Below are 27,888 nucleotides of genomic sequence, written 5' to 3' on the forward strand. Positions count from 1 at the left end.
CTCCATTGTGATAGTCAGAGTGCTATCATGATAGCATGGAATCCTGTCTTTCATGCAAAGACAAAGCACATACAAGTGAAGTACCACTTCATCAGAGATGTGCTTGACAGCAAGAGCGTTGAGCTTGTCAAAGTGCATACAGATGATAACCCTGCAAACCTTCTCACGAAGGGTCTTCCAACAGCGCAGTTTGCTCATTGCCGACAGATGATGGAAGTTGGATAGATATATGTATTTCAGCTTTGTACATACCTAAACTTAGTTGATTCTTTTCTCCTCTTAAGGCACATTGCCTTTAGGTGGGAGGTTGTTGGGAATAAAGGCCTTGTGCCTTTTAAATGTACTCGAGTGTGAACACACCCTTAGCACTTGTACTTACACATATATATCTATCTAAAAACCTAAAGATACTCTCTCGTCATTGTACCTACAAATGTGCTCACTCTCTACTCTGCTCTATCTCACTCTCTCTGTTTCTCACTGCGCGTAACGACTGTTTGTCTCGATCTCCGTGTCTAACCCATCACTATAACTCTTTCTTTTGCTCACTCAATTCCTTCCTTTGTAGTTGTTCCTTATGAAACCAACCTTCCCTATCAAAGAAGGGTGGTGAAACCCTCACTTACAAGTAATTACAGTGGGCAATGTTTACATAAATAAATAGCTAAATGAGATTCATGACTTTACCAACTTTGAGCTAGATTGCCCTCAAGAAAGAGACAACTTGACACCAGCACGCCCCAAACCCTTGGTGTCCCTTATGGTTTCTTTTTTAATTGATTGCAAAAGTCGATGATGTGAGAGTGCACAAAGGAAGAGAAACACGAACATAGAGAGTGAAGGAAAGATGTAAGAATGGAAGGAATAGACTGCACTGATCTAAAAATGAATGTTGAATATAATGAGGAGTGATCAGTCCCTACATGCAGCTCAAGGCATCAGTGAGGGCACCACATCAGGCTAATGAGAGAGGGAATGGCAGGCTGAACAGAGAGATAAACTAGCAAAATGAAAGAATGAATGGGCAACAGCTAGGAGGTGTGAAGATATGCTAGGGTTTGCATAAAGGAAACATACAATGTATGACCAAGACTGAAACACAAAGACTTAGACAATGACAAGCAAAACTCGAACCCTAAATGCAAAACACAAAACGTCAAAACTCAAACACAGAGAGAAGAAACTCTGAAGTGAATGAATGCTGTAAATGAATATAAGAGTGTACAGAATGCCCAAGGGCAGAGCAATGGAGTGTTGGAGAGTGACATCCACTGGAGATGGATCCCAAGAGCTATGACTACCAGTCCGAGTGCTAAAGACGAAAAACACCAAACGCTCATCACCAAAGAGTCAGGAGACTGAGGCAACAACAGGGATGATGCCTAAGGAGGGTGGTGACAGCAAAAAGCTGCAAATGCAGCAATGTAGGAGCCGCCAAGAGGAAGGAGAAGGTCGCCAATGGCACCAAAAGAGGGGAGGTGCCAACACTGACAGCAATGGCTGATGGACCAAACGCAGCAAGAGGGAGGGTGCCAGACAGTGGGCAGCGACAAAACCATTTCTTCATTTCACACACTTCATTTAGGGTTTCGCACTGACAGCCCCATAAAGGGTTGGTGTCCACATTTTGGCCACTTTTTCAATGGGCACCCACATAGTGGTGCACCACCCTAGACAACTTATACCTATAAATAGGTAGTCGCTTCATTCATCCTTCACTTCTACCACTCTCACCACTCTTCAATCATTCTTCATCCCTCTTCTTCCGTCATTAAACACTCTTCCCTTCTCTCACTAGCCCCTTCCATTTCCCTCATACACCTTCAGGAGGACATTGAGGTTCGTGGCTCCTGGCTCCTGGCTGCCTTCACCCTTCCTCTTCTGCTTCAAGTGCCCTATTCCAACATCAAGCCTTGCGTTTGGAGTATCTTCTACTTGGCATCACCATCATCTACTTGGCATCACCTACATTTTTTAGTGTGATCTTTTCCTTGCCTGGCGTCATCATCTCTAGCTTGGCATCAACGTCCTAGCCTCTGGCAACAGTCTACATCATGGAGCATCAGTCATTTCATCACTTATCTATTATAGGAGCTGTGTTTCTGCAGCCTGGCTCCTGCTCCATCACCAAGCATCACTTGTTTGTCACAGGGGCTGCTAAAACCTGTGTTTTTACAGCCTGGCTCCTCCTCCATCACACTTGGCGTCACTCGTTTATCACAGGGGCTATTGGGACTTGCGTTTTTGCACCTCGTATCATCCTCCATCATTTGGCGTCATCATTATCCACTTAGTGTAAACATCTGGGCTGCTCTCCCTCTGTTTGACAGCTCCGACACTCTGGGATTTGCATTTTGCTGCCCAAGTCACTCCCCAGCATCAGAGGATTGCAATTCGCTCCCTCAACAGCTGGTGATCATCTTCCACAGGCATCAGAGGGCTGCAATTCACTCCCTCTACAATTGTCCTTCACCTTCCAGTGATTACTTCGATAGCCCACTACCCAAAGAACGTTTCGCTCCCTTCACAGTGCAGATTTCTCATACGTGTTGCCACCTGATTCAAAGATGACAACGCAGTTATCTTTTAAGCTTCGGCTCCACTATATCTGCTTTTCTTCTCATGGCATGATTCAGTATATCATCACTGTGTTCTTGTGTTTTTGAGTTTTTATTATCTCTCAGTGTTTTCCATACACACACTATGTTACTCCCCACAAAACCTAATGTCTCTCTACACTATCCCTTATTTTGACATGGTATCAGAGCATAACTATTATTTTTGACAGCCACGCATTGGAAGAGATATGGAAGGTGTGGCAGTCATCGCAAAGGTCGAACCACCACATTGAGGAAGATTGTTGGCTAAAATTTGCACAAGAGGGGTGAGCCTAAATGGTGTCTATTTATGGATGTTAAAGGGTGCCCTAAAAAATTAGGGGTTTGGGAAACCACTGAAACTCTCTTGAACTGGGTATCAATTTTGTGCTTGGGGAACCACTAAAACTCTCTTGAACTGTATATCAATTTTGTGTTTTTCATTAATTAAGCGTATTTTGGATTTGTTTAAAGATACTAATCAGCTATAAAGCGTATTGTAGTTCAATAACCCCTCTCAAGCCCAAAGATGCGCCGAAAAGGGAGGGCCTATAATGTTTGCCCCAAGGCATTCCGTCCCAAAGCAACCAGGGCATCCAACAAAGGATGCACAGTGGCTACCCAATGGCCTACCAAGACTATAGAGGCGATAGTTTGTTGAGATATCGAGCTCCACTCGTGATATGCCAAGGTGACCGTTGTGCATTTATGTCACCGACTTGTTAGTTACAGATGCGGTTGGTACACCGCCCAAGAATAATAGCTAGATGACAGCTATCCTTATCTACTCTAGTTCGTAGCTCAGTTAGTATGCCACCTTAGTTAGTTGAGTTTGGTTTGAGACCCATATATAGGGTTCTTCTATTTCTCTGTACGTGTGTTCTTTTTGGCTTACACAACTAAGAAGAGGAAAACTGTTTTCAGCCTCCACCTTTGTATGTATTCCCCCATTGTGTAAGTGAGAAAGCTACAAGTGAGACTCCTTCCTTCTCTCCCACAATCTTGACATGGTATCAAAGCCTGGTTCGTGGTAAGGAGCTCAAGAAAGCAAACCAAGTTCGCGGCGTCCTGGTAAGAGGACCAGTGTTGCTTTCATTTTTTGAGTTTGGGAGCAAGTCTCTGCAGGTAGCACAGCCGGAAAGTGCAAGAGTGCATTGTCTCAAATTGAGACGCCCTTCGCGGTGTAAGAAGAGGACAGTATATGCTGCAAGAAAGGGCTTTAGCCCTTGGTTGCCCTGTTTTTTTTATTCAAGGCCATTTCGGAGCCTGTTTTGGAGGCCGAAGTTTTCCACACGCACTCAGGAAAAGGCCCTGTTTTTTGCTGTGTGACCACTGTTCTATAGGTCGGTGAAAAGTTACCGTAGAAATTGCATCGTGTGCCTGTGCGCAGAGATATTGGGAGTTACAGAATCATCCTTGTTGCCTATTGATGCAAAATCGTCACTAGGAAGTGACTGTGTGGTCAAATATCACTTTCGTCAGTATTGCAGATTTGCCCTTGTGAGGCTGAAGCTGTGTTTTTTGCAGTGATAGAATTTTTTGCAGTGTTTTGTAATGGCATCTGATTCTCTTTCACACATTGTCACTGAAAAGCTTGACAAGAACAACTTCCAAGCATGGAAGTTTAGAATGACGAATTTCCTTATGGGAAAAGGATATTGGGAATTCGTTAAAGGAAACGAAAAAGAACTAGTTCTTCCTGATGTTCCCAATCAACAACAAATGCAGGCATTTAAAGGATGGCATGAGAGAGCCAGAAAAGTTATGTACTGGCTGTCTATCAGTATTTCAGACTCTATGATTGTGCATATTCAGGATGCAAGTACGCCAAAGGAGGCATGGGATACTTTATCAAAAATGTATAGCACAAATATACAAGCCAGAAAAATGTAGCTCAAGCAAGAGTTGCACAATGTGCAAAGAGAAAGTATGATCAATGACTACCACATGAAGGTAAAGAAGATTGCAGATGCACTTGCTTCCATTGGGTCGCCAGTGGAAGATGATGATTTAGTTTTTATGACCTTGAATGGTCTAGGAAAAGATTATACACAGTTCCGAACATCGATTTCCGTCCGTGAAAGATTTCCTGATTTTGAGGAGTTGATTGCTCTTCTAATTTCTGAGAAGCAGAGAAATGGTGGTGCATCTTCTTCAGAAGGAACTTCAAAAGAAGTTGTCTTCTACTCAAATGCTGGAAGAGGTAAAGGCAGAGGTAGAGGAGGCCGATCTGGAGGCCGTGGTAGAAATCAGAATATGCAGCAAACTCAAGAAAACCAGTCCTATGGAGGAGGACGTGGTAACTCTAGAGGCAGGGGGAGCCAAAGAGGTCGTGGTGGATAGCAAAGAGGCCAAAATGCAAACAACAATGTTGAATGCTACTACTGTGGTAAGATGGGTCATATGGCTAAAGACTGCTATAAAAAGCAAAATGACATCATGAATGAAAAATTGCAACAAGGGAATTATGCATCTTCTAGTAGACAGGGTGATGACAGAAATGAGCATTTGTTTATGGTGCAGCACATGACCAATTCTGTGACAAGTGCAGAAGAAAGCAACGATGTGTGGTATGTTGACTCAGGTGCATCAAACCACATGACAAGTTATGCAGAATGGATACAAGATGCAAGGAAAATGGAAAAACCAAGATTTGTAGAGACTGGTGATGATACTGCACATCCTATCGTGCAGATTGGAAAAATTTCTTTGTCTATGCAGGATGGAAAAAAAAAATACCTGTCGGATGTATTTTATGTCCCGAATATCACCAAGAACCTGGTTTCTGTTGGTCAAATGGTTGAGCGGGGCTTGCAGGTCAGATTTAATTCTCATGGATGCTTTGTTGAGGATATGAAAAATAAAGGTCGCTTGATAGCAAAAGGAAAGAAGAAGTGCAGAATGTTTACATTGGATACAGACATGCCTAAATTGAGTGCAGCAATATTTGCACATGGGACCGGTGTAGTTTCAGATATTGATATCTGACATAAACGCATTGGTCATGTTAATGTACAGCGACTTAAATCAATGCAAGCCCAAAATATTGTTGCAGGATTGTCTAAATTCAAGGTTGCAGAAATGCATAAGGTATGTGAAGCCTATCAATTTGGAAAACAGGCAAGGAAATCATTTCCTAGATATGTTCAAGAGAGTAAAAAGCCATTGGAATTAATCCACTCTGATGTGTGGACTACTAAAGTTGCATCTATTGGAGGCTGTCATTATTTTATCACTTTTATTGATGACTATAGCAGAAAAATTTGGGTGTATTTTATGAAAAAGAAAAGTGAAGTGTTTGGGCTTTTCAAAACTCTTAAAGCTATGGTTGAAAAATAAACAGGCCTGCAAATAAAATGCCTAAGGTCAGATGGAGGGGGAGAGTACCTCTCAAATGAGTTTGCAAGGTTCCTGCAGGAGCATGGCATAAAGCAGCAATATTCATACAGTCATACCCCACAACAAAATGGAATTGCAGAAAGGAAAAACAGGCATATTGGAGAGGTATCTCGTACCATACTCAACGAAAAAGACTTGCTAGATTTTTACTAGGCTGAAGCAGTTGCTACAACAGTCTACATAATGAGCAGGACTCCCACTGCAACAATACATGGGATGACTCCAGAGGAGAGGTATACTCGTAGGAAACCAGATATTTCTCATTTGAAGATTTTTTGTTGCATTGCCTATGTTCATGTGCCAGATGAGTTGAGATCCAAGTTGGATCCAAAAGCTGAGAAGTGCATCTTTATTGGTTACTCTCTGCAGCAGAAAGGGTATAGATGCTATAACCCTTCTACTCGTAAGTTTACAGTGAGCAGAGATGTTGTTTTTTATGAGATGAGTAGCTGGTATAAACCAGTAAATGTGATTGATGATGTAGATACACAAAATGGTAATGCTGCATAGAATTCACAGCAGCAGTCACAAAATATTAGTGGACCTGGAGTGTCCTCTAGTAGTGGTTCACATTCTTCGCAATGGACAGGCAGATTGAGATCAGGAGAATCTCCTCAAAACAATGCACATAGTGGTATGCAGGTTTCATGAAAAGGAAAAGAGAAGATAGATCAGTCCATGTTTGATATGAATGCAGGTCACTCTTATGTGGATGGTGAATCCAGTGGCTCAGAACAGAGCATTGACGATGAGTTAGATATTCCTTCTATTGTTACACCTGGAGTAAGGAAGACCAGGGATGTTTTGAGAGCACCTAGGAGTGAACCTACTTTGCGCAGGTCTACTAGAGCTAGGTATCCTGTGGATAGGCTGAAATATGATGGATTTACAGCCATTCACTATGCCTATATGGTCAAAGTGATACAAGAGCCAGAACCCACTTCTTTTGAGTAAGCCATGGGAAAAGAAAAATGGGAGAAAGCCATGGATGAAGAAATGGATGCCTTGGAAGCAAATGCTACATGGGAATTGGTACCTTTGCCTAAAGATAAGAATGCAATTGATTATAAGTGGGTTTATAAGGTGAAGCACAATGCAGATGGTTCTGTGAACAGATATAAGGCAAGATTAGTAGTCAAGGGGTATGCACAAACATATGGCATTGATTACGAAGAAACATTCAGTCCGGTTGCAAGGATGGCAACCGTAAGAGCAGTCATTGCTATGGCTGCATCAAAGGAATGGTCTTTACATCAGATGGATGTAAAGAATGTCTTCTTGGTGATTTGCAAGAAGAGGTCTATATGGAGCAGCCACCAGGTTATGTACATGCTGTTCATCCTGAGTTTATTTGCAGGTTGAAGAAAGCTTTGTATGGCTTAAAGTAAGCACCTAGTGCATGGTCTGACAAGATAGGACAATATCTTGTGACTATTGGCTTTCAGATTTCCAAGGCAGATTTCTCACTTTATGTGAGAAAAACAGAGAAAGGTATTATGCTGCTTGTCATTTATGTTGATGATTTGATTATCACAGGTGATAGTAATAAAGATATCCTTCATGTGAAAATGCTATTGAAGCAGAAGTTTGAGATGAAAGATTTGGAAGAGCTGCGCTATTTCTTGGGCATTGAGGTGATTAGATCACCAAGTGGGATACGGCTCTTGCAGAGGCAGTATGGATTGGATATGCTGTCCAAATATGGGATGACAGGTTGTAAGCCTATTTCAGTTCCTTTGGAGCAGAATGTGAAGCTGAGCGCAGATGCAGGTGAGCTTCTCGAAGACCCTACTATGTACAGACGCATAGTAGGAAGTTTGATTTATATGACTATTACCAAGCCAGATTTGAGCTATGTTGTTGGATTGGTAAGTCAGTTTATGCAGGCTCCAAGGAAACCGCATTTGGATGCGGCTAGACGCATACTCAAGTATGTGAAGTCCACATTGCAGTATGGACTATTTTATGAGACTGGGGTTCAGATACAGTTGCATGGATACACTGATGCTGATTGGGCTGGTAGTATTTCTGATAAACGATCTACCAATGGATATGTGTTCTCTTTTGGGAGTGCTGCAGTCACTTGGAGCAGCAAGAAACGGCCTACAGTTGCCTAGTCGAGCACAGAGGCTGAGTACAGGGGTGCAACAATGGCTGCATGTGAGGTAGCTTGGTTGCATAAGCTACTTTATGATATGCATCAGCCTACAAATGGACCAGTTGTCATTTATTATGACAACATGAGCAGTATACACTTGGCAAATAACCCAGTCTATCATGCTAGAACAAAGCACATTGAGATACATTATCACTATGTGCGGAAGAGGGTTTTACTAGATCTTATTGATCTAGTTTATGTCAGCACAGAGGATCAGGTAGCTGACATATTCACAAAGGCATTGGGCACAGAGAAGCTGCGCAAGTTTAGAGACCTGCTTGGTGTACAGGAATTGGGATTGAGCTCGAGGGGGAGTGTTGAGATATCGAGCTCCACTCATGATATGCCAGGGTGACCGTTGTGCATTTATGTCACCGACTTGTTAGTTGCAAATGCGGTTGGTACACTGCCCAAGAATAATAGCTAGATGACAGCTATCCTTATCTACTCTAGTTCGTAGCTCAATTAGTATGTCACCTTAGTTAGTTGAGTTTGGTTTGAGACCTATATATAGGGTTCTTCTATTTCTCTGTACGTGTGTTCTTTTTTGTTTACACAACTAAGAAGAGGAAAACTGTTTTCAACCTCCACCTTTTTGTGTATTCTCCCATTGTGTAAGTGAGAAAGCTACAAGTGAGACTCCTTCCTTCTCTCCCACAATCTTGACATAGTTATCTTACCAAGGAAATCGAAGTAGTCGACCCAGAGAGGACAAGGTATCGCGCAAAGTGTGCTCGTCGGCTACCCAATGGTCTACCAAGCCCTACAAAGGCGGATGAAACCACATTCAATTTTGGTTTTTCTTTTTTGTGGTTGGAAATGTAAGGTTATAGGCGGCGATTGATTCAATTAAGTAACAATGACCCAAAAGACAAAAGTAGAAATGCTACACCCAACACATTACAAAACAAGACAAGCTTACCCATCCACTCTAGAATGTCAATGATGACGAGGGAAAGGTGATGAAATAGCATGTAAAGAAGGATCTGCACAATGGGCTACATAGTATGCTACATGCTGAAGAATGCTCGTGCAACAAGTCATAGCAATCAGAAACGTCAGAAGCATTTAGAAATGAAATGTCAAAAACATGTTTCGTAAGTTTCTTTCAAGAGGGGGTAAAATAAGAAACGCGGGTTTTTTATATAGGGATTTTTAATAGTTTTGACTGGGAAAAGAAGTTCTAAATCTCTATGGAACTCTCTCTTAAACAAAGAATGGCCCATTGAGCTTGAGTGATAATAGAGTCAATTGACAATAATACGTTATATATCCATGATCCATTATTGACTTGTCACTTATGTCAAAGTTAGTCTTTGGACAAGCTATACTATGGTTTAGAACTCAAACATCATGATTCAAATATATCATACAAAGAAAATAGCCTATCTACAATATGGACTGAGTCAAGTTGCAACATCATGATTCTCATTTCAAAACAAACTGACAAAATGCCAAAATCAAGAATGAATGATAATATATCATAAATAATTCATAAATGATACTAAAGTCGTATAATATTCAACTCTCAAGACAAGAATAGATACTAGATTGTCCAATAACTAAACAAAATCACAAAAAAATCAATCTCTCGTCCAAAATCTTGAGCCCTCACGAGTCATTACACATCATCACCAAGTTTATTAGCTGTTATGCAACAAGTGCCACTTGGACAGTGTCCCTCATAGGGAAATTGTTCACTTGCCCAAGCACCCTAGTACAAAGATGATAAAATCATGCAATACATAGAAGAAGGTACAACCCGGGGGCTGGGAGGGGGAGGGAGAGCAAGGTCAAAGACAAGTGCCAAAACCTATAGAATAACAAGAAGGATAGGAACCCCCTCTCAACCTGGATATGAATGTTGAAGAAGAAAGAGGACCCTAAAGACAAGTCGGTCTTCGTGTGGTACTGAGAACTACATGAAATGAAGATAATGAAGCATCCCCACTAGTAGAGCAAGGAAAAAAGACATCACCATGATAGCATCAAGAGAGAAGTTGCACAATCCGCCATGGGAGGGAAAGCCACCATGCTAGTAGAAGAGCAAAACTCCAAGGAGATGGAACCATGAAAGGAACGGCATGTGGCTCCTGTCTCCAGCTCAAAAAGGACTTGTGGAAACCTACATGTGGGCCCTACATTGAAATACAAAACCCTACAAAAAGATATCAAAAGCTGCAAGCACAAAGGTAAACAATGAGATGCTCCAAAAAGCAAAACTCAAAATAAAAGAAAGCAAAGCTAAGTGCAATACAATGAGTATGTACTATGTAAGTATGCAGTGAAAGTCTAAAAAGTGAAAGGCTAAGTGTGTCACCACCATCACATATATTGAGGTGGAAAAGTGGTCTTAGAAGGTGCAGGAGATACTGTAGGAATGGATGCATGAAGTGCAATAGGGGAGCCACTAGCAAACCAATCAGCTAATCCTTCAAGAGTAGTGAAAGAGAGAGGCTGCTGGACTATCCACATGCCACATGTCTTACCTCAAAGACGTATTCACCCCCATTGTTAGATTGTAGGGATTTCCTAGACTAGTTATTAACCATAGCAAAGAAGTGCTTCATCAAGTGGCTGCAGTCTTCTCTATCTTCGTCATGGACAATAGGCTGCACACTCTCCATCTCCGTCATTGTCACTGTTGAAGGTGTCGTCATCATTATTTAGCCTGATCTAATGCCCTCATTGACGCCTTGGGCTGTGTGCAAGGACTGATCAATTCTCATTGTATTCAGCTTTCTTCTTTGTTCATGCAAATCATTCTTCTCTTCCTAGTCTCTCTTTTTCTCTTCTTTTTTCTCTTTATTTCCGATTCTCTTCCATTGCACACATTCACATGGTTCCATTGCCTCTTGCATCAAGCCCCAAATTGCCTTGGGATTACAAGCACACGCGGACACAAATTGGATCAAGAACACTTGCATATAGATCCTAAATGACCAATAGGACCAATGTTGGTCCAAGTGTGGAGTCATTATGTGATTAATTTAATAGAAAATGAATGAGGATGAAAGAATAAATTGATGCACAGCAATACATGATTGCAAATAAGAAGTAATGAATTAATGGGAGAGAGTACACAACGCTCTAAGTGATCACACGGAAAAATGCCACACTTGTGCAAAATGAGACATGAAGTGTCTTTAAATAATAAAATATGAAACCTAGCGGCTTAACTATCATAGGAAACCCTAAAATAAACCCTAGCCCTAGTGGCACTTAGTACTAGGACACTAGGGGCAACAATTGCATTTAATGACAGTTTAAATACCTAGGGAGCCTGGATCGTGGATCAAAGGGCATCAGCGTGTAGCCCATGAGATGGCCTACAAATGCCCCTCCATGAGATGGGCGAATTGATCAAGGAAAAAATGGCTGAATCCTAGAAAATAAAAAGAAACATGAGGTCATGGTTGCACAAGTTCGTCCAAGTGAATATAGCAACCTATGACAATACATAGTATAACAACTCATGGAACAAATAGAATCAAGTTCAAGGCTTGCCAAAAAGCTTGAAACTTTGGTCGAGGAAGAGCCTTCGTGAAAAGATCTGTCAAGTTGTCTTCAGTGGGATACATAAGATAACTCTATTTCTCCAGCTGATATCTGCTCACGAACATAATGATAATGAACTTCTATATGCTTTATGCGACCATGGAACACTAGGTTCCACGCAATGGCCAAAGCACTCTAGCTATCAGTGTAGATAAGTGTCGAAGCCATCTAGTGCACATGAAGATTTGCAAGTAACTTGCGGAACCAAACACACTCCACTATGGCTGTGAACTCTACTCTATACTCAGCTTCACAACTGGAAGTTCAACCATAATTTGTTTCTTGTTGAACCAAGAAACAAGAGATATACCCAAGAGAAAGTAGTTGCCACTATAAGAGACACAAGAATCTCAACATCCAGCCCAATCACTATCCGAATATCCATGCAAAGAGAGTGAAGAATCAGCCTTGTAGAAAAGGCCAAGATTCTAGGTGCCTTTACGATACCGAAAGACACACTTCACTACCTACCAATGAAGTACTGAAGGGCTGTGCGTATATCTACTCAACTGGAACACCGCAAACTAAAGATCGGGCCTGGTGTGACATAGATAAATCAAGCATCCAACAACCTACTGATATAAAGTAGTATCAAAGGATCCACTACCATCATCAAAAGTGAATCTAAAACCAGGCTCCAAGGGAATAGACACGGGCTTATAATCCTCAAACTGAAAACGCTGAAGAAGCTGTCCAATATACTCGAATTTTGTCATAATGATGCCCCCCTCAATGGTGGCAAATTGGATACCCAAATAGTAGTGAAGTAGACCAATATCTATTGTGGCAAATGTTTGTTGTAAATCAGCCTTAAATGCTGCAATTTGACCAGCATTGGTCCCAATGACAAGCATGTCATCAACATAAAGCACAAGAATAATAAAATCACATCCCTAATGTCAAAAGTAAAGAGTAGCCTCGATAGGGCTATTCTAAAATCCAAGATGCAATAGATGAGAACATATGCGGGTGTACCAAAGCCGTAGAGCTAGCTTCAAAACATACAAAGCCTTTTTGAGACGATAGACTTTGTGCTCGAGGCCATTAAGTGCAAATCTTGGAGATTGAGAAACATATAGCTCTTCAGTGAGATATCCATGGAGAAATGTCGTCTTGATGTCTAGCTGATGGCCCTCCCAATGAAAGTGGGCAGCAAGAGCAATAATACTCCTGATGATAGTAACGTGAGAGGTAAGGGCAAAAGTCTCCTCAAAGTCAATTCCTTGTTGTTGGGCACAGCCCTTGGCAACAAGGCAGGCTTTGTACCTACCAATAGAACCATCTAACTTTCTTTTAATTTTGTCAACCCATTTGGTACCAATGGCACACAACCCATTTGGTACCAATGGCACACTTGCCGTGAGGCAAGTCACATAGCTCCCAAGTGTCATTCTGATGGATGGAATCAATCTCTGCCTTCATTGCTTCCACCCAATGATCATCTGAGAAAGCATCTTTATAACATAGAGGTTCTTCATTGCATGCTATAGCCACCAATGCACATGCAAGAAGACTACCTTGATCCTTGCGAGCAGAGGCTCATGTGGGGGCAACCAAAGGAAGAGGTGGTTTGCTGTCCCGAAGAGTGTCCAACAGCCAGTGAGGGACTCTTTTAGGCTGCTGAATTTCAGCCCTTGTACGCTCCTTGGTATGCTCCAATTGATCTAGAATAGGAGGTTGCTCTTCAAACAAGGTATCATGATGCTGTTGTGGCTGTAATTCAGGCTGAATAGACTGCTATAATGTATCTGTAGATGGTGGAAATGAAGGCTGAGAAGAAGGATCAGCCATGGAACCATTATGGAAAAGCGGCGGTAGTAAGCTGTCAAAGATGTCTGAAGTATCAATAGTAGGCTGTTTTTTACAATCCAACAAGAGGTGAGAAACATTTTTAGTAAAGATAGCATCTCGTCTAACAATAACCTTGCTTGTAGAGGGTTGATAAAGATGGTACCCTTTACTTTCAGGATTATATCCATTAAATATGCAATGAACAGCCTTGTCATCTAGCTTATGCCATTTTTGAGAAGGCACATGAGCATACACCAATGATCCGAAAGTCCTCATGTGAGAGAGAGAAGGCTTGGATCCAGTCCATGTCAGAGTGCAGCGATGCGGAAGCATAGGACAAAGACTGAGAGAGGGAGAACACAAAGAGGAGAGAGAGAGAGAGAAAAGGAGACAGTGTAACGCAGAAAATCTGCAGCGTAGTATTCTGTATAGGAGTGCAGAAATATACATGGGTGCAGAGAAAATATCTGCATGAGTCTCCGCCTTGAGAACCTCGATCTCCGTCAGCCTACGCACTGTTAGTCTCAGCAGACCAACTCTATCATATGTCTGATCAGAATATCTGAAAGTGTGCCACAAACTGACTATAAATAGCCAGGAAAAAATAGTGCAGCACCAGGTCGGCTGCAGTAAATGCAGCCGACTGCATAAAATAATGATAAAAAACTGTCTGACTGCAGGCTGCCATGTGGCACCTGTGCTGACTGCTGATGTCGCTCCTGCGCTGTCCGTACTGCTGACGTGGTCCTCTGCTATCCAAGAAATAACTCTCTAACACCCCCTCTCAGATCCTCAACAGGTCAAAAGATTGAGGGATCTGGCATGTCGCCAAAGAAGAGCCTGGGGAAGCGCCTTCATGAACAAATCAGCAAAATTATCCTCCGTCTTGTAGTAATCCACATCAATGGTCCCATCCAGAAGCTTCTCCCGAATGAAGTGATACTGGATCTCAATGTGCTTCGTCCGGGCATGGAATACAAGATTCCGTACCAAGGCAATGCAACCCTGCACCGCAGAAGAGTAGGACAAGTCTGAGGGCAGCCAAGCTCCTCCAACAATCTCCGAAGCCACACAACCTCACGTGGTGGAAGACGCAACCTGATACTCCACCTCTGTAGAAGAAAGGGCTACCATGGGCTGCTTCTTGCTACTCCATGAGATAACACATGTACCCAAGGTAAAACAATAGTCTATAGTATACCTCCGTTGGTCCACATTGCCAACCCAATCCGAGTTGCTCCAACCGGCAAGAACAAGAGCGGAAGCATCTATACCTGCTGGATAAGAAATCCCTAAGTCAGAGGTCCCCCTCAAATACCGAAGAATCCTCAGGGCAGCTTGCAAATGCACATGTTTGGGTTCACTCATGAACCCCACCAAAAGACCCACAACAAAACAAAGATCAACACAAGTGTTGAGGAGCCAAATCAAGGATCCAATCAACTGACAATAGCAGGAAGCATCCGTCAAGGGAGAATCGGAGTGTACAATGGCCTTCCAGTTCAAATCCATAGAAGTAGAAATGGTCCGACAAGTCGCCATCTCAAAAGTCACCAAAAGCTCTTGAATGTATCGCTGCTGAGAGATAAAAATCCCCCTCTGAGATGATAAATCTCGTGACCCAAGAAGAAATAAAGAAGCCCCAAATCCGTCATCTCGAACGTTTGATGTAAAGTTGTCTTGGTCTCTTGCACTTGCTATGCATGATCCCTTGTCAAAATCAAATCATCAACATACAACACAAACAACACACCGACCAGCCTCGGAAGTGTGCACATAAAGCTGCAGATCGGTCTTGGAGCATCAATATCCCAACTTCAACTGAAGAAACAAGTTGATCTCCTTGTTCCATGCACGTGGAATCTGCTTAAGGCCATACAAGGCCTTCGTCAACCTAGAAACTTTCCCATCCGAGGATCCAAAGCCAGGAGGCTGCTCAACATAGATCTCCTCCTGCAAGTCACCATTGAGAAAGGCCGACTTCACATCCAGCTGATAGACAAGACATCTCCTATGGCCAGCCAAGGCAAGAACAGCTCGAATAGTCGCCATACGAGCAATGGGAGCAAAAGTATCATGGAAGTCAATCCCGGGGCGCTGAGCAAAACCTTTAGCAACAAGGCAAGCCTTGTGCTTGTCCAAAGAACCATCGCTAAGATACTTGGTCTTGAAGACCCACTTGACACCAATCACCTTCTTGTGAGAGGGACGAGGCACAAGGGACCAAGTGCCATTCCTCTCAATAGCCTCCAACTCGACTTCCATAGCCTTCCGCCAATGGTCAGACTGCAAAGCCTCATTCACTGAAGTGGGCTCTCGATCCTACAAAACACGGGTCATCAAACAATAGTTAGAGCAAACAAGCTCCATAGAATGTGCATGATTCCTCCATGACCTCTGCGGTCCATCCTGCAGTTCCCACTCCTCAGGAACCCCCTCGATCCTTGAATCTCAAAGTGTGTTATGGGCCCAACGAGGAGGAGGCCGGACCTCTCCCCATCGCTCTCCATCTGCTGAAGACTCCCGAACATCCACCGGCGGAAGCTCCACTGAGGTGGCCGGGGGAAGGAAAGACTCTAAATCAGAAGAAAAATCTCCATCAAAAGACTCTAGCTCCAAAGGAATTGTCTCGGGAGCCCAACTCTCCCCTGGATCTCCAAGGACAGGGTGCTCCTCACCCCCCTCTGTGACCGAAACTTCCACGAACTGCACATCTTGGCTTGTATAGACATCCCGCTTGACGGGATCAAACAGACAATAACCTTGGGATTGGGAGCTGTAGCCAACAAAAATCTGTCGTCAAGAAGCCGCCTCAAACTTGTCATGCTCCGTCTTCAGCATGTGCACATAGGCGTCACACCCAAAGATCCTGAAATACGAGACATCAAGCTTAGTCCCAAAGTAAGCCTCAAAAGGTGTCATCCTGTCAACGACCGAAGTGGGAGATCGATTGAGGATGTGAATTGCAATAGCCACGGCCTCAGCCCCACAGAAACTGAGGTGTCTATCGATGCTTCATCATGGTGCACGCCATCTCGATCACACTTCTATTCTTCCACTCCAAAATGCCATTCTCTTGAGGAGTGTTAGTGTTAGTAAACTCCTGGTGAATGCCCATCTGCACAAAAACGAGCAAACTCATTAGACATAAATTCACCACCCTTGTCTAAACACAAGGTCTTCAGTCGCCGGCCAAATCAATACTCCTCAAAGAGAAGCCAATCCTTGAAGTGGGAGAAAGCCTCTGACTTCAACGTCAAGAAATAGGCCCATGTCATCCTGTTGTAGTCATCTACGATCAACATGAAGTACAAGCTCCCTTTCAGGAACTTGGTCCTCATCGCACCACAAAGATCCGTAGATACAAGCTCCATAGGTGAAGTAGACCATCGTAAAGCTTTGTTGGGAATCGCATCCCAATGCAGTTTCCCACGAATGCAGGAGACACATGGCTGGCGGCTCACTACTATGTCCGGCAAACCTCGAACAAAAACGATCCTCGCAACATCTTCCAAACTCGATCCATGATCAAGGACGCGAACAATATCACTGTCAAACTCCACCAAGAGGCCAAGAGAACAAATCTTATGGACCGAAAGTAAATGATACCCCAAGCCTGGCACATGCAACACCTCGGAAGTGTGGGTACCACCACGACCATCTAGAATCAGTTGCATCTCACCCCGCGCAGCAAGACATAGAAGAGTTATCTCTAATGAGAATCTGCCCATGCGAAGGTCGCAAATGGGCAATACCAACGGAAGAAAGAGTCGTGTGCCGTGAGGCACCACTATCCACGATCCACTCTCAAGCCTGGGGAGCTATCATCGCAGCATCAGAAGTCTTCAGTGTAGAGTCCTCAATGACTACTAAGTGTAGAAAAGCAGCTGATGAGGGTGCAACCACCGCTCCAGAATCCTTCGTGACCTTCTTGGTGTCCTTGTCTTTGTCGAGGCAATCCTTCTTCCAATGACTGGTCTTACCACAAATATGGCAAGTCGATTCCTTCTCCTTGTCCTTCCTGGATTTATTGTCCTCCTTCCTCTTTTGGTCCTTCCCCTTCTTCTGAGAGGCCTAACCAACCAATGCCTCCGATTTGGAAGCATTCTTTCCCTTCAACTGTTCCTCTTGGTCCAAGACCATAGGAACCAACTCTTCCCACCGAAGAGTCAACTCCAGTCCTGATGCAATAAGAGCGGAATAAAAGATACCAAATCGTAGCGGCAACTAGGACAATAAAGTGATCGCCATGTCTTCGAAGGAAATAGACTTTCCCGCATTTTAAACATGCATCTGAACTTGCCGAAGCTTGTTGATGTGTTCCCGAAGCGAAGAAGACTTATTCACGGACACAATCCGCATCTGCACCTCCAAAGAAACCCTCTTCATCAAGGTCATCCAATTATACATCTGATCGAGCTCTAGCCATATCTCTCGAGCCACCATCAAGTGCTCGATGTGAGCTATCACGACTCTAGTGCAAGACAAAAAAAGAAAAGAACGAATCCTGGCATTCAGTTTGTCCCAATGAGACTGGGCCTTGGTCAACTCCGCACGAGCATTGGAAGAGAGTTTGGACTCATCTCTTACCGAGGGCCAGTTAATCTCCTCCATCACAAGCTCGCCAAATCATAAGACCCCAAAATGGCCAACATCATCACCTGCCAGATGCGGTAATTGTCACCATCAAGCTTCTGATCTGATGGAAGAGCTGGTAGGACATGCACCTTCCTGTCCATGATCGCCTGGAACTCCAAATCAGTCTCTGTAGACATGTTCACCTGCAATGCCTGCACAAACGCAAAATCAGCCCCCTCTGACTGTGTAACCGCAACCTGTTTTAGGGCTGTTTCCTCCGCTTCCCGAACCTTCTTCAACCGCCGCAGGTAATGAAAAGGTAAAATTTGCAGTGGAAGGCCTAAAACACAGCCTTCCTCCCCTTTGAACAGCAATAACCTGCAGCAAATTCACCAGTTGGACTCCTTTCCCGCACGCCCACACTCGCTTCAGCCTTGTTCCGATACGCAGTCCTCCCGCTCGCCCTTGAATGCTGAAAACACAACCTTGTGTCACGCTGAAATCTCCTCTTCAGGTAGGTTCTTCAATCAGTCCGTCCGATTTCACCGCTCTGATACCATGTCAAAGTGCAGTGATGCGGAAGCATACGACAAAGGCAAAGAGAGTGAACACAGAGAGAAGAAAGAGAGAGAAAAGGAGAGTGTAACGCAGAAAATCTGCACCGTAGTATGCTACATAGGAGTGCAGAAATATACATGGGTGCAAAGAAAATATCTGCGTGTGTCTCCGCCTTGAGAACCTCGATCTCCGTCAGCCTGCACACTGTCAATTTCAACAGACCAACTCTATCAGATGTCAAATCAGAATATTTGAAAGTGTGCCACAAACTGACTATAAATAGTCAAAGAAAAATAGTGCCCAGCACCAGGTCAGCTGAAGTAAATGAAGCCAATTGCATAAAATAATGATTAAAAACTGTCCGCCACGTGGCACCTGCGCAAACTGCTAATGTGGCTGCTGATGTGACTCCTGCACTATCCGTACTACTGACACGGCACTCTGCTGTCCAGGAAATGACTCTCTAACAGTCCATGCCTCATAAGGAGTGATAGTGCGTAAAGCTCTTGTGGGACACTTGTTCAAAACATAAGCAACAACAACAGAGAATAGCATCAAACCAAAAGGAATTAGGTAAATTCTTACTCTTTCCTATGCATCTTGCCATCTCCATGAGTGACCTATTCTTCCGCTCTGCTACTCCATTTTGGAGTGGGGAGTAAGGAACAGTGCATTGATGATGAATTCCTCAAGATGCAAGATAAAGTGAAAACTATTTGGAAAGATATTCACCCCCTCTCAATGCAAAGGGTTCGAATGCGAAAACCGCTTTGGTTTTCCACCATAGCAATAAAAGTCTTGAAGCAAGAGAAAACTTCAGCCTTAGATTTCAAACCATATACCCAAGTAATTTCAAGCCATATACCCAAGTAAATTGGGATTTATCATCTGTGAATGTGACAAAATACAAAGATCCACCAATAGATTTGGTCCCATAAGACCACAAACATCATTGTGAAGGAGATGCAAAATAGATGGCGAATGAACATGAGAATCCTTAGGAAAGGAGAATTGATGCATCTTACCAAGTAAACAACCTTCACAAATGTGATTAGATGGCAAGTGAATTTTTGGAAGATCTTTGACCATATCCTCTAATGACTGGAGCTTCATTAATGCTCGATAGTTTATGTGACCAAGCCTCTGATGCCATAAATGTGTATCATGAAAAGGTTCCTTTGTTAATGAGGCATTGTCAATAGGATTTTCAGCAAGTTACTGATCATAAGTATCAAGACAATAGAGACCTTTAGTGAGGGTGCCTGTCCAGTGTCAAGACAATGGAAGAAGAAATCTAATCATCATATACCACACAACTATACCTCCCTTAGGTACATCAGAGAGATGAAAACAATGTTCGGCAAGAGGTGATGTGCTTAGATGCACCACTCTCGAAATACCAAGTAGAAGCCGCATCAGTAATAGAGAAAACAAGCATCATGAATAGATGGATTATACTAACACTGAATGAAAAATGTATAATCCTTAAATAGAGAATAGTTCGCAATCTCGTGTGTAAGAGCAAGACCGGACTCCTTTTTCTTCTTCTCTAATGCAATGCACTTAAGACATTCAGTGATGTCGTACCCTATTTTCCGGCAATAATTACACCTCTTAGCTTTGTTGACTCAAGCCTTGGAAGGATTGGAAGAGGATGGACCAGCATGGAAGGGTATCTTCGATGTAGAAGGGGTGGAGGGAGAAGGATGACCAGTCTGAGACCAGCAACCTTGTTTTATAGCTTGGGTTTGGTTTTTCCACAATGATGGGTGGAGAAGGCATGTTCGGTTGCCATGGTAGCATTGTGGTTGAGACGGCTTTGCTCCTGCTATAACAAAAGAGACACAAGTTGGTCGAAGTTGTAAGTAACTTGGGACCCATAGTTCCAACCGTAAGGTGGTAGCAAAACCTTGATATGACTCCGGTAGACCATTAAGAGTAATAGAACCAAGCTGGTAATCAGGAACTTCTTCATCAATATTTAATAATTGCTCAATAAGATCTATGATGTTGGTGAGATAGGCATTCATATTATCTACTTCCATGCGAACGTCTTCCAATTGCTTACGTAGATAAGCAATGTGTGCTTCATTGCGCACTTGATATAATGATGCAAGCTTATCCCATGCTTCCTTGGATGTCTTGCATGATCAGATGTGTGGAATGGTGACTCTCTTCACGGATAAAGCGATTAGGGCATACGCTTGAGCGTCATGGCCATCCCATCAATTTTGGTCTTGAGTGGGAGACATTGCCGAAGAAGAGGATGATTCAACATCATGAGAGCCACCTCGCGTTGTGGAAGCGGGAGGTGGTGCCAACGTTGGACAGACCTCCATGCTATTGGCTATATGCCATAGATTCTTCGCGACAAGAACATGTCGCATCATGTAAGCCCACATTGGGTAATTGGTGCCGTCGAGCTTGTTGTCAGCGCCAAGCACACCCAACAAATCATTATTATTGCTGGCCATGAGTGATGATTAGCAATAAAATAATATTTTCCAAGTAAAGAGAGAGAAAACACATGCCCGAACAATAATAAATCACTGATAGAAGATATGCTGCCCACCTCAATGAAGTCGAATAATATAAAGAATAATAATTTCTCTTGCTGTTTTTTTGCTGAGAGAGAAGAATATGTTGAAAATAATTAATTTCAAAAATAAATATTACCCGATGAAGGTGGTAATCAGCAATGTGCTGAAATCAGAGATTAATGGCTGGAAATGCTCCAACCATGTAGACAGCAGCTGAGTATACTGAAATTTTGCCCAATAATATGCCAAAACAATCAAATTTGTCTTCAATGTCAGGAAAGAACAGGCAGCCAAATAATATGATTTTGGAGCACATCAAGGGCCAAGAAGATGAATTGAGGCAAAAGCCCCACATTTTGGGTGCCTCAATGGGGGGATTGGGCAAAGGCCCCAAATTTTACCAGAAAAATGAAGTGAAATTGAAGAGATTGGATAAAAATTTTATCCAAATGTTGTCAAATTCCACACTAGAAGGTGAATCGAGCCTCAATATTGATGAATTTTGATGAATTTAAGAAAAGTCCCAAATTTTTTGAAGAAACTGGAGTGAATTTGGACTCAAATGACGTAAAGCCCCAAATCTTATCAGGAAATCGAAGAGAAATTTGATCATTTCTGTTTAAAAATTTTACCTAAAAGATGTCGAATGTCGCACCTAATGATGAATTCTGCCTCAATGTCAATAAAGGATGCCAAATTCTCAAAAAGCTCCAAATTTTTTATGAAATTTGAGCAAAATTTGACCAATTTGGTGAAAATCCCCAAATTTGTCGATGACTTTGCTGAATTACTTCGATTCAATGAAGAATTTGGTGGAATTGATCAAAAGCCCCAAACTTCCTGTGCAAATTCAAGCTCGACTAGGAGATTTGTGCTTAGATGGGGTAGATGGCAGAAACAAGGGCTTTTGTTTAATATATTTTCTTTTTTAAAGTCAAGCTGTCGGGTGTATGGTGGATGCAAGTCAACCCGAGCAACAGTGGCTGACGACGTGTAACGTGACACATCAACATTTGTCGGCTGTGAGGCCACCAGTCAACATCGACAGATTGGCATGAAGCAAGTGAACTTTAAGGCAGCAGGTTTGACGAGAGGGACAAGCATTTGACAACTTTTGCGCGTTCAAGGTAGCGATGATGTGTGACGAGCAGCAAGCGTGCCGGTTGGGGCATAGGGGGCAAATTTGTGACCAATGTGGTGAGGCAGCATGGTAGACCACAGCAGGGGAGTGTTGCAAGTTGACTATAAGATGACAGTTAGCCAATGCTCTTGTCACGAACAGGCCAGTGTGTCAATGCAATCTGCAACAAGGGAGCTGGAGATCTGACGAGCCTAACTTGGACAGGACCGTCCATCAGAGGCTAGAGGAGGATGAGTATGGCAAGACTGTGTGGTCATCGATGAAGAAAATAGAGCCCAACACACTGGCAATGGCTTGGGGCAGCAGCATGGCACTCAATGGCAATGACTAGGAGAAAATGATCGTGAGCAATGGTGGGGGCGATGAACAAAAGCCGCTCTTATACCACTATTGGCCCAGACGTGGAGTGATTGTGCAATTAATTTAATGGAAAATGAACGAGGATGAAAGAATTCATCGATACACAACAATACTTGATTACGAATAAGAAGTAATGAATTAATGTGTGTGAGAGAGAGAGAGAGAGTACAATGCTCTAGGCGATCGCACTGAATAATGCCATAGTGGTACAAAATGAGGCACGAAGTGTCTTTAAATGATAAAATATGAAACCCTAACAACTTAAACATCATAGGAAACCCTAAAATAAACCCTAACCCTAGTTTCATTTAGTGCTAGGACACTAGGAGCAACAATTGCATTTAATGACAATTTAAATGCCTAGGGAGACTAGATCATGGATCAAAGAGCATCAACGCGTAGCCCATGAGATGGCCTACAATCAAGCTTCAAATTGCCCCTCTACTATTGCATCCAAATCAACTCCCCTATAGATCCAAAATCTCACCTATTTTGTTGTCCACTAGCTGAATTTATATCAACAACCAACTTGAATCACTGAGTCATGCATGCATACATTTCAATGCTGCCACGCAAACCCTATTCCTTGCAGATTACAGAACAAGATCAACAAATCTTCTACAAGGCTATGCATGACACGTTAAGGGGTCCTGGTGTTGGATACTTTCTATAATCAAAATTGGGGTATGATCTAAGATCTCATATTGACATCAATCAGGTGCTCCTTCCGAGGCCCATCTAGCATTGCCCACCCTATGCCAGGATATCCATGGTGCATCTGTCCTCCTGGTCATGTGCACTATGCTATTGAGGATTTTTTGGTGCCTATTATGGTATGGGACATGGTGAACATTTGGACAATTTTCTTAGGTGATTCAAGGTGGATTTAGGGTGTTAGAAATATACATGTCATAAGGTGTATAGAGCTTTTGTGATTTGTATTTAGTACAGAACAACCTTTGTATTTCAACACATATCATGGCTTAATGGCTGTCCAACCTGCTCCTTTTGGTGAGCTATTTATAGCTTCTCTTGCTCATTCATATGACTTAACTTGGAGAGAGAGCCTAGGCGTGCAAGTCATGTGTATCAAGCCTTGTGTACATATTAAACAGCTCATGCTTTTGGTATGCATTCCTTTGTCAATTGATGATCATCTTGAATCATGAGTTTGCAATTGTCTCATATTCTTCTACTTCTCTTCTTGTGCATTCTAAAGTCCTAATAGACCCAACATTATTAACCTCAATCCTCAATTTAATGTCTACCACTAATTGGGCGCCTAACCTTACGATGTAGAAAGAGAACACTTCCTCCCTTGACAATTATTGGTGCTCTAAACCATAAAGCCAACCAGCTAACCCTTTAAACTCTTAAGGTTACTCCTTAAGAAACATGTCCAATTGATAGGTTGCATGGTATGATCATCCAATCCTATGATCAAGAACCAACTCAACTTCTAGTGCAAGAGATCTAAGAGTTGGAATTTCCTTGCATTGGTGCAATCTCATCGCCTTCTCCAAGTCATTCCTTCAATACATGTGAAAAACAAGGCACTTTCCATCTTAGGAGATAATTGCACGCTTAAGCTAATTTGACAATTAACCAATACTATTAATGGCCCTAACACTTTCTATTGCAGCAGTAACTTGCAACTAGTCAAGTTCTTGGTTTGAGCTCGACAACCATCCGTGAAAAAACTCAAAAGCTCCTTAAAGTCAAACCTCAACTTCTCAACACACAACAATCTTGGATGTGAGCCCTTGTTATGATTTACATAGAGCTACTACCCACATTATCAAATATGAAACCTATGTTATTGAGATTGTAAGATAAGAAAGGAAATGGAAAAGGAGGTGAAGGTAGGGTAACAAGTGATGGAGCTATGCAACCATCTCTTGATTTCTTGGGCCTCAACACATATATCATTCCAAGATTATGTAAGTCCATATCAAAGTCTCTAAAATATTTTAAAGCTGCTTAAAGTCAAACCTCGGCTACTCAACACACAACACTCCTGGATGCTCCCTTTGCTATGGTTTGCTGCTACCTAATAAGGCTACTACCCATGTATTCAGATTGAAACCTGCGTTATTGAGACGATAAGAAAGAGAGTGAATGGAAGAAAAAAGCAAGTGGAGATGAGGTTAACCATGATAAATTTGAACATAAGTTTCAGAATGTCATTCTCTCTATGTATATTCTTCTTAACTTTAGCTCTTATCTTTCTATCAAAGTGGCTTAGTGTTCCATTCTTAGGCTCCAATAAGCGTCTATGTCCCATAATACGAGTCACACACATTTGAGGAAGACTCTGGAGTCTGACCTTATTTGGCTGACTAATTATCTGGCAACCAACGATCCTGCTGTCCATGCATTCTACTTCCGTTTACACACCCGTTGAGATGTGTATGTTATACATTGAGATGACCTTCAATGGAATTGTTTGATGTATCAACAAGTTTGGTCCTCCTTCATTCACATTAGGAATGGCTAACATTGGCACATTGACATAGTTTGTTGCTCAAGAATCATTTGATGATTTGTTCAGTTGGCATCACACCTTCAACATTCAATTGAGTTGTTGGATAGTCATTGGCCCCACACACCCCTGTGGTAGTGCCATGGGCTAAGCAGACTTGTATTTGTCTTGACAAAGAGATCTACAACAACCAATTCCTTGCACCAAGCTTGAACAAAGGTGGCCCAATTTGCAATTAGATTAGTACAGCACTTTAAACTGCAAAAAAAGCTACCTTCTTTCCACAGTTTTTGAGAGTTTCTTCTATCTATCGACGCTACCTTATCAAAATCTACCCTCTCTCACAACTATAAGTAGCTGCTTCATGAGATGAAAGAGAGAGACCGAATGAGCTTGCAGCCGTTTTAACAGACATATCTCAAAGCAAATTTAATGACCATTTCCCAAAGCAAATTTAATTCTTGCAATACCGGGTCTGAGATCCACTGAATTACGATTTATCTGTAATTGGCAATAAGCCCTGCGATTGAATCTCGTGATGAATTTGGACCTGTGATGAAAACAAACCAAAAAGATACTTGTACGATCAAAGATGACGCAGGACCTGGGCTTGGGCTGTATCGATCCTGCGGCGCGCAAGAGGGAGGAAGCGCTGCAGCAGCGCATCCACGATGGGCTTCGCAGGGCTGACCTGGCGCGCCATTCGGTTTACAGTTCCTGGATCAGCTCTTGATCTGTGTAGCGGTATTGGGGACACTAGCAAACTGGAAGGTTTTCTATGGATAGCTCTTCTGCCTCTCTGAAGACCCGCATCTCAGGACTTCCCGGGCCGACCAGATCGCCGCTGCCCGAATGTTCCTCCCTGTGTGGGTTATGGCGGAACAGCTGCATCCTCCGATGATCTGACACCTTGGGCCTGATGCTTGGGTCCCCTGTCACAGTCACTACTGTTGTCTCGGTCCCAACCGTCACTGAGAGTCAAAAAAGATCATTGCCTTTTCCACGCTAGAGGATCAGCACTCTCTCTCACTCGCGCACACACTCTGTCTCTCTCTTTCTCTCTCGCGTGGCACCACCCACGTAGGTCCAGACATGTGCTCAGTAAGTACTATAAATGATACAACTTTTCATAAGTAATTCGGAACAAAATAAGTCTCAGATAGATTACCACCGTAATTCCCGACGCCCGTATTGTGAATTACGACGACATCATGAGCTTCTACAAGGGAGGGACCCTACACCTAGCTAAGTATGCTTGGGGCCAAGGACATCATGAGCTACCGCATCCCTAGCACCCACCATTGGTAGCCCCTACACTCCGATTGCACCTAGTGAGGTAAGTAGTGCATCATGAGTAGAAGCTCGTGAACACAAAAGGGAAAAACCAAAGAAAATAACCCCTTTTCCCATATGGGGAACTGTCAAAAACTTCTTGTGTATAAGAAAAAAAGCGCTACATCAGACTCTAGAGAGAGTCCCACCAAAATCTCGGTTAGGCTTGATGCCCATATCTCAATAGCATACTAATAATGACAAAGTAGATTTTGTTTAGCTTGATGCCCATATGTTAGTAGTTTAGCAATTGACAGAGTACATTTTGTATCATATTCAAAGTTTTCAATCTTATTTGAAAGACAATAAGCAGAGGTGTCTAGGATAAAGGGGCCAATAGAATATCTTTTTGTATAGTAATGTTTAATTACATCATATGGCATTCAATTTTAAATTTTGAGGGTGTTTTAATATTTTTATCAAGCAGACCTAGTTATAAATATAAGGTTCCCATATGAATGACAGTGAGAAGGCCATAGAGTAACACTTAAGGATCCAACATTTTAAGGTTTACCAAAATCCAAAATATGAGAGTAAATTACATTGCTCAACTTATATTTGACTCACATTAAACATATATATAATATATAAGAATTTATATCATTCTTTTATGTAAGACTATCACTAAATTGGAATGAGTGTGTTTTGGTTTTGGGGGAGTCACCTTATGGACCCCTTTGGCATGTGGCTTATGATAACAAAGTTCTTAAGGTTGTTACACAATATTATTTTGTCAGCCCATTAGACAAAATGAAAGGTGAGTGACACTAAGTGCAAAACTCACATTCATACCATAATTGGTAGGGTGTGGACATCTGTGGAAAGGCAAAATCGAAATGGAGTTTGTGTGCCCAAATCACTAAAGGACAAGCAATCTTTTCCTTTTAAAATAATCAAAAAATGTACATTTGGGGCTCACATCACTTTCAAGTGCCACATTATCCCAGAGCTTAAACCATTGGCATATCTCAACATTGTTCTAGAGAAATAGCGAGCACTTCAAAGTGTAAATAGAGGCGCCTTTCACAAAGCCAAAATATGAAAAATTTCTAGGAGAGGACTCCACATGAAATACCCCTAAGTCATGAATCTAATGTTATGTGTATACCTTTTAAATTATGAAAATCTTAAAGTATTAAGTTTGTATGAGGTGTAAAGTGTAAATCAAGAAGGACCATGTAACATGGGGCTTGTAAGTCTCTTTGGTATTACTAACAAACTAACAACAATATGGTGAGTAATGGAAAACCTACATATGAATGGCTCTATGATGCCTTTACCATTTCAAGGAGCCAAGAATGGGTCAAATCCCAATCACAAATATAGAATGGAAATTGTTGCACTTTTTAAAAAGTCTCTTTGTGGTGTTGGAAGTTTGAGTTGTCATGCACCAA

At 42.4% G+C, this 27,888-nt stretch overlaps 1 protein-coding gene across 2 annotated transcripts in view; it reads right to left on the reverse strand.

Annotated features, from left to right (window-relative positions):
* Positions 1 to 26,211, reverse strand: part of LOC148028216 (ARM repeat superfamily protein) — a 94,115-nt gene extending 67,904 nt beyond the window's left edge. The window contains exon 1 of one of the 2 annotated variants that reach the window (XM_087689993.1): positions 25,767 to 26,211. In XM_087689993.1, the coding sequence (XP_087546119.1) occupies positions 25,767 to 25,865 (99 nt within the window). In that variant the 5' untranslated portion in view covers positions 25,866 to 26,211. The remainder of the gene's footprint in view (positions 1 to 25,766) is intronic. The other variant, XM_087689992.1, reaches the window with a different exon arrangement.
* Positions 26,212 to 27,888: the final 1,677 nt, after the last annotated feature.

The sequence above is a fragment of the Lygodium microphyllum genome, chromosome 12, assembly GCF_053477565.2.
Source record: "Lygodium microphyllum isolate KBCC chromosome 12, Lygodium_microphyllum_v1.1.10, whole genome shotgun sequence".
Classification (NCBI taxonomy): Eukaryota; Viridiplantae; Streptophyta; class Polypodiopsida; order Schizaeales; family Lygodiaceae; genus Lygodium; species Lygodium microphyllum.